Below are 13,853 nucleotides of genomic sequence, written 5' to 3' on the forward strand. Positions count from 1 at the left end.
GCCGGGGACAGGAGGTGCTGCATGCTAATGGTCCCTGACCAGAGAACCTCCCTCCTGCTCTCAGACACAGCCTTAAATGTTTGTGGCATCCAGGCCTGGGGTGATACACCAGCACATACGAGCTTCAATAGACACCAAACTATTTTGAGTTTTGTCCTGATCACAACAGACATGTACAAATATACAGCTGAGGCAAAAAGTGAGAAGAATATCTGATTTGCATAAACTAATAGGTTACAGAAGAAATAATCAGATTAATTCAAATATAACTTAATGAATCATGAAAAATATCTCATTAAAGTGCCAAGTGCTCAAATAGTGATTCAAAAATTACTGGTCACCAATCCCATTAATTTTTAACAACTCAATTAAAAAGTCTCGGCTCGTATTTGTTTGAATCCTAGTCAAGTACAATGACAATATGATATAAGGTAAAGGATTAATAAAACAGTATGAGCATGTTCTAGATTGACCCCGTTACCTTGGTGGGGTGAAATGCCAGGACTGAGACAATTATTATATTATTGCTGCATAGGGTGGGTAAGTGTTTGTCATTTCTCCCTATTGTTACTGGAACACTAATTACTGCCAATCATAGGCACGTGTAATCCTTCACCTTATATCATATTGTCATTGTACTTGGCTGGGGATCAAACAAATATGAGCCGAGACTTTTTAATTGAGTTGTTAATACCGGTGGTGTTATGACTATGCTGATATGACAGTGAAAAAGATCTCTTGCTAGGCTTTGAAACCCCTTAGTCTAAAAAACACACGTTCCCAATTGGTGGGTAAGCTTGGGATCCTATTTTTGTTTAATCAGGTTTCACTACCACCCCTTTCTTTGGGACACAGTTATATTATGATTGGAAGTTAATATTTGCGTCCACAGTAGAAAGGCGATCCTGAACATACGGTGGAAAAACATTGATTGGTGACCAGTTATTTTTCAATCACTACTTGGCACTTTTTTTTTGTTTTAGCTAGTTTTATTGAACGATTTGAATCGAATAACAGAGGTGACTCTATAGGGGGACCATTATAATTAAATATTTTTTTGGCCTCTTTCCACACTCTACAAGCCAATCTATGGATAGGAATCAGCTTCTTATTAGTAAGTGGATTTCGGTGGATTTTGTCCAATTTATCAAGAGGCCTGAAAAACCACCCGTAAAGGTTGATAAGCTTTATAGCTCTATGAGTAGCAGAGTCTGGGGAAGAATTGAACAAGAGCAGGTCATTCACATACAGTGCCAGACGATCCTCTACTGATCTATGCTCTACTCCTCTAAAGATTTCATCCGATCTGATTCTAATGGCCAAAGGCTGCATTGCCAACGCAAACAGCAGAGGGGAGAGGGGGCATCCTTGTCGGGTACTTCTAATATAATGGAAAGGAATCAGAAATTATACCATTCAAATGGATATTAGCCTTAAGATTTTTATAGAGAATTGGCCGGGGACTCTTCAGGATGGTGCGCACCGCCCCTTTAAGAGGGAGGGAGAGCACGCTCCCTAAGTGCAGTGCCCGGGAAGCTGCGCGCAGCAAGCGCAACAGCAGCAGCAGGGGAACTGGAGGACGCCGGACCGGGACCGCGGTGGTGAGGGGAACGGCGTCTCTGCCCGACAGGAGGCAGAGACGCAGATGCTACAGCTTTTAATATTAATATTAAGACAATCGGCGCTTCATAGAATGAGTCCGGCAAAATGCTCGACTCGAAAGAAGCATCAAACACTTTCAATAGGTGGGGAAGAATTTCTTTTCTATACTGGGTAAATATCTCAAGAGGCAGTGCGTCTGGGCCTGAGGATTCACCCTAGGCCATGTCAGAGAGCGCTTCCTCCAGTTCCATCATAGAGATCTTAGCTTCTAACAATTCCCGTTGTTCCTCCACTAATTGTGGAAATTTAATATCATTAAGATATATTTGTATATCCTCTGCTGACTGCGTTAATTTAGATTTATATAAGTTTTGATAATAACTTGAGAATGTGTCCAGTATTGAGTTATTAAGATGACATCAATCGGATCTGGGTTTTGATCATGAGAGCCGAATAATGAAAGCCAAAGACGTTTTATTTTACAAATAGATCTTTGTGTAACACTAAAACTCAAGTTAAACTGAGCCAATATGGGGTAATGGTCTGAAATGGCTCTAGGTAATGGTTACTAGAACCGAAAATGCTTTAGGGTTTCCACATATAAAATCAATATGTGATTTGAATTCTTCCCAGGGGAGAAGCAGGTAAACTCCTTTATAACTGGATTATGGAGGCGCCAGACATCATACCAGCCAACCTCCTTCAAGAATAACCCGAAGGTAAGTAGGGACATTTTGTGGAATAGAATTATAAGAAGTCCCAAGTCTATCTAGTTCTGGATTAATTATCAGATTAAAGTCTCCCATACATAGTATAATAGCTTGTGGAAAGGACGCAGCAAATTTCGCCACTTCATATAACAGATTGATCGGGGTGGGGTTGGGGGGAGAAATATAATCCCAAAATAACACAAAGCTGAGATTCAATACAAGCTTGAACAAATACAGTGGTGTGAAAAAAGTGTTTGCCCCCTTCCTGGTCTCATTCTTTTGCATGTTTGTCACACTTAAATATTTCAGGTCACAAAACAAATGTAAATATTTGACAAAAATAACACAAGGAAACATTAAGGTCATTATTATTAAGGGAAAAAGAAATCCAAACCTACAGGCCCTGTGTGAAGACGTGATTGCCCCCCCTTCCCATTAAGACATAAATTAACTGTGGTTTATCACATCTTTGGGAAGCTGAGTTCAATTTCCCTAGCCGCACACAGGCCTGATTACTGCTACCCCTTTTCTCAATCAAGAAATCACTTAAATAGGACCTGCCTGACAAAGTGAGGTAGACCAAAGAGCCTCAAAAGCTAGACAGCATGCTGCGATCCAAAGAAATTCAGAGACAAATGAGAAACAAAGTAATTGAGACCTATTTGTCTGGAAAAGGTTATAAAGCCATTTCTAAAGGTTTGGGATTCCAGTGAACCTCAGTGAGAGCCATTATCCACAAATGGTGAAAAGATGGAACAGTGGTGAACCTTCCCAGGAGTGTCCGGCTGGCCAAAATTACCCCAATAGCACAGCGACAACTAATCCAAGAGGTCACAAAAGACCAACAACATCCAAAGAACTGCAGGCTTCACTTGCCTCAGTTAAGTTCAGTGTTCATGACTTCACCATAAGAAAGAGACTGGGCAAAAATGGCAGCATGGCAGAGTTCCAGGACAAAAACCACTGCTGAGGAAAAAGAAAATGATGGCTTGTTTTGCCAGAAAACATCTTGATGATCACCAAGACTTTTAGGAGAATACTCTGTGGACTGAAGAGACAAAAGTTGAACTTTCTGGAAGGTGTATGTCCCATTACATCTGGAGTAGAAGTAACACAGCGATTCAGAAAAGGAACATCATACCTACAGTAAAATATGGTGGTGGTAGCGTAATGGTCTGGGGCTGTTTTGCTGTTTCAGGACATGGAAGACTTGCTGTGGTAAATGGAACCATGAATTCTGCTGTCTTCCAAAAAATCCTGAAGGAGAATGTCCAGCCATCTGTTCGTGACCTCAAGCTGAAGCACACATGGGTTATGCAGCAGGACAATGATCCAAAACACACCAGTAAGTCCATCTCTGAATGGTTTCATAAAAACAAAATGAAGACTTTGGAGTGGCCTAGTCAAAGTACTGACTTTAATCCGATTGAGATGCTGTGGCATGACCTTAAAAAGGCGGTTCATGCTCGGAAACCCTCCAATGTGGCTGAATTACAACAATTTTGCCAAAATTCCTCCAGAACGTTGTAAAGGCTCATTGGCAGTTATCACAAATGCTTGATTGCAGCTGTTGCTGCTGAGGGCCTAATCAGTTATTAGGTTTAGGGGACAATCACTTTTTCACACAGGGCCCTGAAGGTTTGGATTTCTTTTTCCCTTAATAATAAAGATCTTCATTTAAAAACTGCATTTTGTATTTACTTGGGTTATCTTTGTCTAAGATTTAAGTTTGTTTTGTGATCTGAAGCATTTAAGTGCGACAAACAGGCAAAAGAATAAGAAATCAGAAAGGGGGCAAACACTTTTTCACACCACTGTATATATCGAACATCTGGATCTCTTTGGATAACCCCTGGTTCCCATCTAATTGATTTGTGAACTAGAATAGAAATACCTCTAGAGTGCAAGGTATGAACTGAATGGACCGAGTATTGTATCCATGGCTTATTGAGTAATCTGAGGGTTGAACATTGCAGGTGGGTCTCCTGCAGACAGATAATTTGAGAGTTCAGATAATTTGAGAGTTAGATTTCCTCATTTGAGAAAAAACAGCATTGCGTTTCTTGGGGTTATCAAGGCCTCCAACGTTCCAAGACAGTACACTTAATGTTATAAATCAAAGTACCAGATGCTAAAACAATGCCCTATACTTATACTAACTTAAAGCTCTTATTAGAGCAACGTGAATATAACTATACCCTTCGGGCAAAGAAACTAGGTGCCTTATAGACCATGTACCATTAACGTTGCCTAAATCAGAAAATAAACGGGGATAGTCTACAATAGTAAGAACCAACTATACAATACAGACTATAGCTCAGTTACTAAGCAAAATATTGATTGAGATGGTGTATTCCCTTAGGCAATACAGGATAATAGAAAACTATATACATGTATACTCTTACAGAGGCACTTCACATGGTATGAAGGAAGGGGAGGGAGAAAGGCAAAGGGCAAGACAAAAAAGAGATACTGATATGTAATAAAGGTGTTTGGTAATATATGTAACTTTAAATATAAAAAACTCATATTTGCATCCCCCACAGAGCGGGCATGAGCCCATACAAATGAAATGTCACTGGTACTGTATCCGCTCCAGCATGTAGATGGTATAAGGGACCCTGGGGATAAAAAGTCAAGAGACCTAGAGGTCCATCATGATGTCCAGCAGATCCCCTGTTTTAGCGACATTTTGTGCATTTAATCAAGTTCAACCAATCATCTGCTTCTGAAGGAGACTGAAAAAACACAGGTTTATCCTCTTGTAATACCCGTAATCAGGCAGGGAATGCCGTAGAGTAAGGAATCTGCATCTCTCAAACGTTTTTTAACGTTCATGAATGCAGCTCTTGTCTTCTGTAAAGCGGCAGAGAAATCCGGGAAAAGCACGACAGTAGAGTTGTTATAAATGATCAGGCCCTTGTGACGTGCAGCACCTAAGAAGGCGTCTATCCCTGTTGCTCAGCAGACGAGCCAGCAGGGGTCTGGGCTGGGCACCTGGCGTATGTGGACATGCCAGGACATGGTGGGCACGCTCTATGGCAAATGCAGATGAAAGGTTGGAGTCCGGAAAAGTAGATTTGATCCAATTCTCCATAACAGTGCAGGGGTCCCTGCCTTCAGCACGTTCAGGAAAACCCAAAATCCTTAAATTATTCCGGCAGAGCCTCTGTGACCACATATCGGCAGCTTTTTCAAGGTGTGAGAGCTTACCCGGCACAGAAGCCAACGAGTCCTCTGTGGCGCCCTGCTACGCACTGGTGCCACAGAACCCAGAAGGGTGCATGGATGGACTTCTCCCCAAGAGGCCCTCACACATTCACACACCTCCACCTCAGACCAGCAGACGGAGCCCTGATAGGGATATATATAGGGAGGGTGGAGCCAGGCAGCTCAGTTTAGTTTGGAGCTCAGTCAGAGTTCAGTCTGTGAGCAGAGAGCAGCGAAGAGGCAGCACGCTGGCTGCTGTGCTTAGGCGAGCCTTGGCCTACAGCACGTGTGAAGGCCTAGTGAGGGCCTTGAGTGGGCCGAAGGCGAGAGGAGAAGGAAGAAGTAGCAAGGGGGGCAGAGGAGCATACCAAGCTCACACCGGTATATTTACCGGACACCGGGTCCGCGCCTACAGGGACTCTTTACACCCAGTAGGGACTACCGGAACCCCTGGAGGACTACAGGTCCCAGGTTTGCCTAACGCTGACTACAGTACCAGGGCTAGGAGTCACGGAGGCCCCAGCAACCAGGGAGAGTGATCTCCAAGAGAAGGCCCTACCACCAGGTCAGCAGGTGCAAGAGAGAAACAGTAACCAAGCTAGGCCTAGCTCCAGGCAGGTCAGAAGCTTAGCTAGAGGAAGCAACGGATCAGGAGGCCCTACACCCACTCATTGGGGAGAGTCCAAAAGTGCACCCTTCGCCCGGAGTACCCTGGACCGTGCCTGCATCATCACCAGTAAAGGTACTGAAGCTTACCCCCATGTGAGTGTCCGTCTTTCCTCTGGGACCGTCCTGCCGTCTCTCACCAGCATCCACCATCTACCCCTACACTGCCCTGGAGCTAGCTCTACCTGTGGAGAGCCACACCATCCCTGCTGCCGTAACACCAGCTCCAGAGGACTGCTCCGCAGCGGCGGCTCCCTTTATCCGCATTCCACAGGTGGCGTCACGAACTCTTTTACAAAATCCCCTATAAATCATCCCCCTTTTTTATTGACCGCCCTGGGTCACGGACCGGGCCAGCCACCGTGATATCCCCCCCAGCATCTACCGGCCCGGCACCGGGTACCCCACGGCCCAGGGGGCGCGTCACCTCCTGCGCAGATACTCTGGTCTCAGCTTCCTTCACCCACTCTCACAGGTTTTGAAGATCTCAGCAGCCCCACATCTATTTTTACCTCATCGATTTTGCCGGTGAGAGACAGAGTAGGAGCTTGTATGGCAGCCAGAAATTGAGTAGAGACCTGTTTCAGCGTCAGCTCAGGTTCTTCCTGTAGTACATCACCCTCGGTGCCATCGCGCGCCGCCTCCTCCTCCCCCTGTTGTTGTGCCGAGGGCCCGGCGCCATTTTGTGTCTCCCGGAGCTTCTCAACTGCCACGGATTGCCTCTTTCTGTTCTTAATGTCACTCGCCAGGAAGCCCACGATGTAAGGTATCCCTGGATACTTTTCTCACCCAGATTTCGGCAGGATTATAAATAGTACATCGAGTTCAGTGCGGAGCTCTCACTAGATCCGTCCTCATCTTAACAGCTGGCCAGACCCCACCGAGATATTTTTAATGATCCATTAAAAGTTATATTTTAATTAATCTGATTATTTCTGCTGTAACCTATACATAGCATGTACACGTATTTTTATGACCCGCTTTGTTTCTGACTGTTTGTACAGCTTTTATTGGTTCCAGTCTCTGCACTTTAAAGCTTGTTTATACGGATGTTCCTATCGCCCATCACAGGACATTGTGGTGTTCACCGTTCTTCTTTGGGCTGTTCAGGTTACACAGGAGATTATGACTCTGTAAAACCTGGAGTTGCCATAAAAGATCCTTTTGGCTGTTTTCCAGCACAGATAAAGAGTTGTGATCTTGTGGAAAACTTCTAGAAGCTGTAAAAAAACAATCATTACTACTCAGTTAAATACAGTGCCCAGCCCGGCAAAACTTTAACTCCTTAACCCCTTAATGACCGGGCCATTTTCCGTTTTCGTTTTTTGCTCCCCTTATTCCCAGAGCCATAATTTTTTTTATTTTTTTTGGTCATTATGGCCATGTGAGGGCTTATTTTTTGAGGGAGAAGTCGTACTTTTGAACGACACAATTGTTTTTACCATATCGTGTACTGGAAAACGGGAAAAAAATTGCAAGTGCCGTGAAATTGCTAAATGCTAAAATGCTAAAACTGAAATTGCTAAATGCTAAAACTGACCTGCCATTATGATTCTCCACGTCATTATTGTAGACACCAAACATGTATAGATTCTTTTTTATTCAAGTGGTGAAAAAAAAAAAATCCAAACTTTGTTAAAAAAAAAAATGGCACCATTTTCCAAGACCCGTAGGGTCTCCATTTTTTGGGATCTGGGGCCGGGTGAGGGCTTATTTTTTGCGAGCTGAGCTGAAGTTTATATTGATACCATTTTTGGGTAGATCTGATGTTTTTATCGCCCGTTATGCATTTTATTGCAATGTAGCGGTGACCAAAAAAACCCGTAATTCTGGCGTTTTGTATTTTTTTCTCGTTACGCTGCTTACCGATAAAATTTATTTATTTTTTTTTTATTGATAGATCGGGAGATTATGAATGCGGCAATACCAAATATGTGTATATGTGATTTTTTTTTTTTATTGTTTTATTTTGAATGGAGCAAAACCTTTTTTTTTTTACTTTTTGAATGCTTTTATAGTCTCCATGGGAGACTAGAAGCTGCACTTGTCTGACTGCCTCTGCTACACACAGGCGATGATCAGATCACCTGTGTGTAGCAGAATTGCTCACTTGCTATGAGCGCCAACCCATCGGCAACCCGCGATCATGTGACGGGGTCGCCGATGGATGGAGCCAGTGACGCGTTTCCAGGAAGCACGAGTTAGATGCCACTGTCAGAGATTGACAGCAGCATTTAACTAGTTAACAACTGCGGCTAGATCGCGATTCCACCCGCGGTTGTTAGGGGAGCATGTCAGCTGTACAGATCAGCTGTCAAGTGCCCGGAAAGGTGCGGACTCAGCGTCAGAGCCCGCACCAAACAGGGGGATCTAACGTGCGTTGTACTATTACGGCACAGGTCATAAAGGGGTTAACAACCGCCGATACGCCTTTTCACGGCGGTCGTCAAGCGTACCCATTCCTCAGCGCCGCTGTTTAATGTCGCTGAGGAATAACAGTGTAGTGCCCCCCCAGCGTCAGAAAATCTCCGGACAACAGCTGAGATCCTGGACAACATGATCAGGGCTGTTTTTTTCCGGTCCCCGATCACTGTTATTCAGTGAATAACGGTGATCACAAAAAAAAATGTGTGCCCGTGATAAAAATTATTTTTCTCTCTTCTGACATGATATACATGTCAGAAGGAGAGAGAAATGAAGCTCCCCGAGCCCACCCGGTACCTCTACCATCAGACCTCCTGATCTGTCCACCGGCCCTCCGTTTTCTTCCTGTCAAAGAACATGGAAGGTGCACGCGCAGTGCGCCTGCCGAGGTCTGCCGGCCTGTACCTGGCAACAATAGGGAATTTTCCCTATTGGTTCCTTTTGATCCCTGTGATAGACCCTATCACAGTGATCAAAAGCAAAAAATAATAAATCAAATTCCCCTTTGTCACCCCCTTAGTTAGATAAAAATGATAAAATAAAAAAATATATTTTTTTCCATTCTTTGCAGTTAGGGTTGGGTTAGGGATGTGTTAGGGTTGAGTTGGGGTTAGGGTTGGATTAGGGTTAAGTGCTGTGTTAGGGTTAGGATTGTGTTGGGGTTGTGTTCGAGTTGGGGTTGAAATTTTTTCAAAAGTAAAGAAAAGAAAAAAAAGATGACGATATGACAGCTAGTGTCGAGTGCAAGTGCTCGTTACTTGAGTTTGCATCGGGTGCTCGGGTAGATAATGAGTATTGCGGGTGCTCGAGTACCCGCCTGCATGTTTTGCGGCTGCTATAGAGCAAAAAAAAAAATACATGCTAATGTATATTGCAATCCCTGCATGCTTTTTTTTTGGGTGTCTAACAGGCGCGAAACATGCGGGGCAGGGACTCGCGCACCTGAGCAACCGATGCAAACTCAAGTAGCGAGCACTTGCGCTCAACACTAATGACAACATATTCAATATGACGACTTAATGTTATCAAATTCTGTGTCGTAACTCTGGGTTCAAAATGTTCACTATCCCCCTTGATAAAATCAGTGAGGGGTGTAATTTCCAAAATGGGGTCACTTGTGGGTGTTTCTTTCCTTCAGAGCGCTGCCATGCGCCTAAACAGTGTTTTTTTCCCCACATATGGGGTATCAGTGTACTCAGGAGAAATTGCACAACAATTTTTGGGGACCATTTTCTCCTGTTATCCTTGTGAAAATAAAAAAAATTGGGGCTAAAAGATAATTTTTGTGGAAAAAGTTTGACCTTTTACTTTCACATCTCTACGTTATAAATTTCTGTGAAGCACTTGGGGTTGAAGGTGCTCACCACACATCTAGATAAGTTCCTTGAAGGGTTTAGTTTCCAAAATGGGGTCACTTGTGGGGGGGTTTCCACTGTTTAGACACATCAGGGGTTCCCCAAACACGACATGGCATCCGCTCTAGATTCCAGGTAATTTTGCGCTCAAAAAGTCACACGGCGCTCCTTCCCTTCCGAGCCCTGCCGTGTGCCCAAACAGTGGTTTCCCCTACATATGAGGTATCGGCTTACTCAGGAGAAATCGTACAACAAATTTTGTGGTCCATTTTCTCTTGTTACCCTTGTGAAAATAATAAAATTGGGATCTGACTTAAAATTATTCTGAAAAAAGTTAAATGTTAATTTTTTCCTTCTACGTTGCTTCAGTTCCTGTGAAGCACATGAAGGGTTAATAAACTTCTTGAATGTGGTTTTGAGCACATTGAGGGGTGCAGTTTTTAGAAAGGTGTGACTTTTGTGTATTTTCTGTCATATAGACCCCTCAAAGTCACTTCAAATGTGGTGTTGTCCCTAAAAAATGATTTTGTAAATTTTGTTGGAAAAATGAGAAATCGCTGGTCAACTTTTAACCCTTATAACTTCCTAACAAAAAAAAAAAGATTTCTTGCAAAAATTGTGCTGATGTAAAGTAGACATGTGGGAAGGAAATGTTATTTATTAACTATTTTGTGTGTGACATAGCTCTCTGATTTAAGGACATAAGAATTCAAAGTTTGAAAATTTTTTAGCATTTTTGACAAATTTCCGTTTTTTTTTTCACAACTATATATGCAAGTCATATCAAAGAAATTTTACCACTATCCTGAAGTACAATATGTCACGAAAAAAAAACAATCTCAGAATCAGTGGGAACTTTTGAAGCGTTCCAGGGTTATTACCACGTAGAGTGACAGTGGTCAGAATTGTAAAATTTGGCTTGGTCATTAAGGACATAATTGGCTCCATCACTAAGGGGTTAATAAGAGGCAGGAGGTAGCAAAAGGCTGCGATAAGTTATCTGCACAGGATAAGATCTGGGTTTTCAGCCTCTGGAACTAAATAATAAAGGTTTCCCCTCCCTAGATGAAATAGAGATCTTAATCAACTGTGAAAAGTTTTGCAACTTTCTAAGACAAACAAGAGGAGAGCAGGTTTCTGGGGATGGTGCATTTCAGTGTGTTTAGGTAGAGGAGCGTGCAGCACCAAGTATCAAGAGGCCTCCACATCTGGGCCTCCAAAGGGAAGATGTGGCACAAAAATAATGTACAAGTTAATGTACAAGTTAAATAAATAGTAAAATGCACTGAAATACTTACCTTAACCCAAAACTCCCCCTCGACTTCAGATCAAAAACAGCCGAATATGCTGATATCTAATGTATATGGCGGTCTCCCAACTCGCCCCCCACGATGGATGATGTTGGAGGAGATCAAGGATAGGCAGTAGGAATTTATAAGCGTGATCCTTTAATCCCCCAGTAGATAAGTGGCCGCCAGGCGTCTGGCAGCGTCTTTCTCCTCTTTCCACACATGTATGAGGAGTAGTGTTGAGCGAGTATGTTCTGTCCGAGTATGCTCAGGCGAGCACTGAGTATTTATAGCTGCTCGGTGTTATGTTTGAATCGCTCCCGTGTGCATGATTTGCGACTGTTTGGCAGCTTTATTACATGTGAGGAATGTCTATTTCTTACACATTCCTCACATGTAATAAAGCTGTCAAACAGTTGCAAATCATGCACACGGGAGTGATTCAACCATATCACCGAGCAGCTATAAATACTCGGTGCTCGCCTGAGCATACTCGGCGAAAGGGTTAACAGAACATACTCGCTCAACACTAATGAGGAGGTGAGGAGATACTGCTGAAGGCTTAATGGGTGGCCATCAGACATCGAAGATATAGGGTCATATGTTTTATTCTCCAGATCTACAGTCACAATTCTGCAGGCTTCAGAGCTAAACTCTCCCAACATTCCCTGCTTGTTCAATGCCTGCAGCAATTACAGCACCATGTGACGGTCAGCACAGAACTTACCACAGACGGATGGCCCTCTGGACGGACACTCAGGTCTCTGGACTCTCTCTGGTTTTCCACTGCTTGTGTTACCAGCTTGAGGAATTCTTCATTGAGAGCGTCTATCGCCGCCTCCTGCCACACAATACAGGTATCAATGGTAGAGGACAGATACTTTATTCTACAGGAGGATCTTGAACTGTGAATAGACCGATACTGTACACGATTACCTGCTGACCTGAAGGCTGGTGCAAGTGGCTATGGGCCCTCATGGCAAACACCGACATGACGGCCACTCTAGTATAGGGACTACACCACCCGCACTTCCCATTGTCACTTCATCCCACATTGTCTCTCATTGTGCCCCCATACAGGATGTAATGGATATTAATGGCTCACCTTTGTGGCCGTCTTCTCTGAATATTCCTCTTTGGGGTTTTCTCGAAGGCGTCCAGAATTCCTCACAAAAACATTCTCCATGATTCTCTGGTTTCTAAACTTGCTGTAAAATTCACAGCTGATAAAAGAAAACGTGGGGAAGGAAATGACCCGGCAGATGATGGCAGTAGTTATATAAAGCTGGAAAGTTTTATTGATGGTGAGTAACAAGTGGGGCAGCCATGACAGCTACCCCGTGGAGATGTAGTGTATCTTGCATAGACATCTAATGATCAGCGCCACCTAGAGGCCTTTATATCAACGAAGATGAATTTTTTTTATTTTTTTGTGTCCTGCTTTATTTAGATTGGTGACTCAGACTCAGCTGTAATCTCCATTAAAGTATGGTGCAAACTGAAAACCCATCTCCAGTCTCATCAGAGGCTCAGACTGCTGTTCTCTTCCTCATGCTTTACACTGCAGCTCTGCTTGTTTGGACTGGCTGCGTATGAGCTCAAGCTCAGCAATTAAACTGAAGTGACCCACGTAACATAAAAAAATTCCTCCTGAGATGTTGCCTTTCCTGGGGGTTCATGTGACATTGTAATGTCAATCAGCTGATGCAGCCTTCATACTTCCATCAGATTAAACTGTGAATGCTGCAGACGATCAGAAGCTGGTGACTGGCGGCAGTGGTTAGGTGACATTACAATGCCACGTAACCTTCTTGAATCGCAAGAGAAACGGCGCCAGTCCTAGATGCATGTGTTTTTTTTTGTAAGTAAGTATATGGTTTTCTTTATGACATGTGCAACACTTTAAAGTTAAGAAAAGGCTGTCCAGTGGTGGACAAGCCCTTTAACGGAGATGGATTTCACATGGACAGAACGTGGTCCCTACCTTCTCTGCGTGTGGGATTGATCCGGTAATTTGTGTATCATCAGAAGGTCTCTGATTGCGGTTTTCATGTCAGGATTTGCTTCTCCAACGCCCTGGAAGGAGAATGTGAGAATTACAGAAAATATAGTTAGTAGATGGATTTTAGTACTTACAGTAAAATCCTTTTCTCATTGAATATGTGGCACCCCAGAGGGTCTGGTCGCCACAGTGGTAGCAATACCATGTCTGAGAACAAGCGGGAGTTCCCTGGTTAGGAACACTTTGCATGCAACACCTTCTGCCCCAGACCAGGGAGGGGAGGATCCTGCCCTTTATAAACTGGATCTGGGGCGGGGTTAGTAGAGTAGTAGCAAAGCAGTAGCAGAGTGAGGCGCTCGGTAGACACGAGGAGCAGAGAGCCAGGGACTGGAGCTGGAAGAGCTCGTCCTGGCCAGTGACACCGAGAACCGGACACCGGAGTCCGAGGCTGTGGGGGTTACACACCCAGCAGCAGAAACCACAAGGCAGGGGATTTCAGGTCTCCTGGCCCACCAGAAGCTCGGAGGCTCAGCCACACGAAAGGGACCGGTACCGCCACAGAGGAGCGAGGAAGACAAAGGGCCCGAGTCGCCAG

The 13,853-nt window shown here is 43.9% G+C and overlaps 1 protein-coding gene across 1 annotated transcript in view; it reads right to left on the reverse strand.

The window, feature by feature from the left end:
* LOC141172794 (uncharacterized) overlaps positions 1–13,853 on the reverse strand; it is a 99,961-nt gene that overhangs the window by 18,756 nt on the left and 67,352 nt on the right. Inside the window, exons 21-23 of the mRNA XM_073657314.1 lie at positions 13,241–13,332; positions 12,362–12,479; positions 11,984–12,097 (exon numbers count right to left, since the gene is read on the reverse strand). Coding sequence (XP_073513415.1) covers positions 11,984–12,097; positions 12,362–12,479; positions 13,241–13,332 — 324 coding nt within the window. The remainder of the gene's footprint in view (positions 1–11,983; positions 12,098–12,361; positions 12,480–13,240; positions 13,333–13,853) is intronic.

This window comes from Phyllobates terribilis, unplaced genomic scaffold (assembly GCF_046119375.1).
Source record: "Phyllobates terribilis strain yellow unplaced genomic scaffold, ASM4611937v1 Scaffold_12__6_contigs__length_324123572, whole genome shotgun sequence".
NCBI lineage: Eukaryota > Metazoa > Chordata > Amphibia > Anura > Dendrobatidae > Phyllobates > Phyllobates terribilis.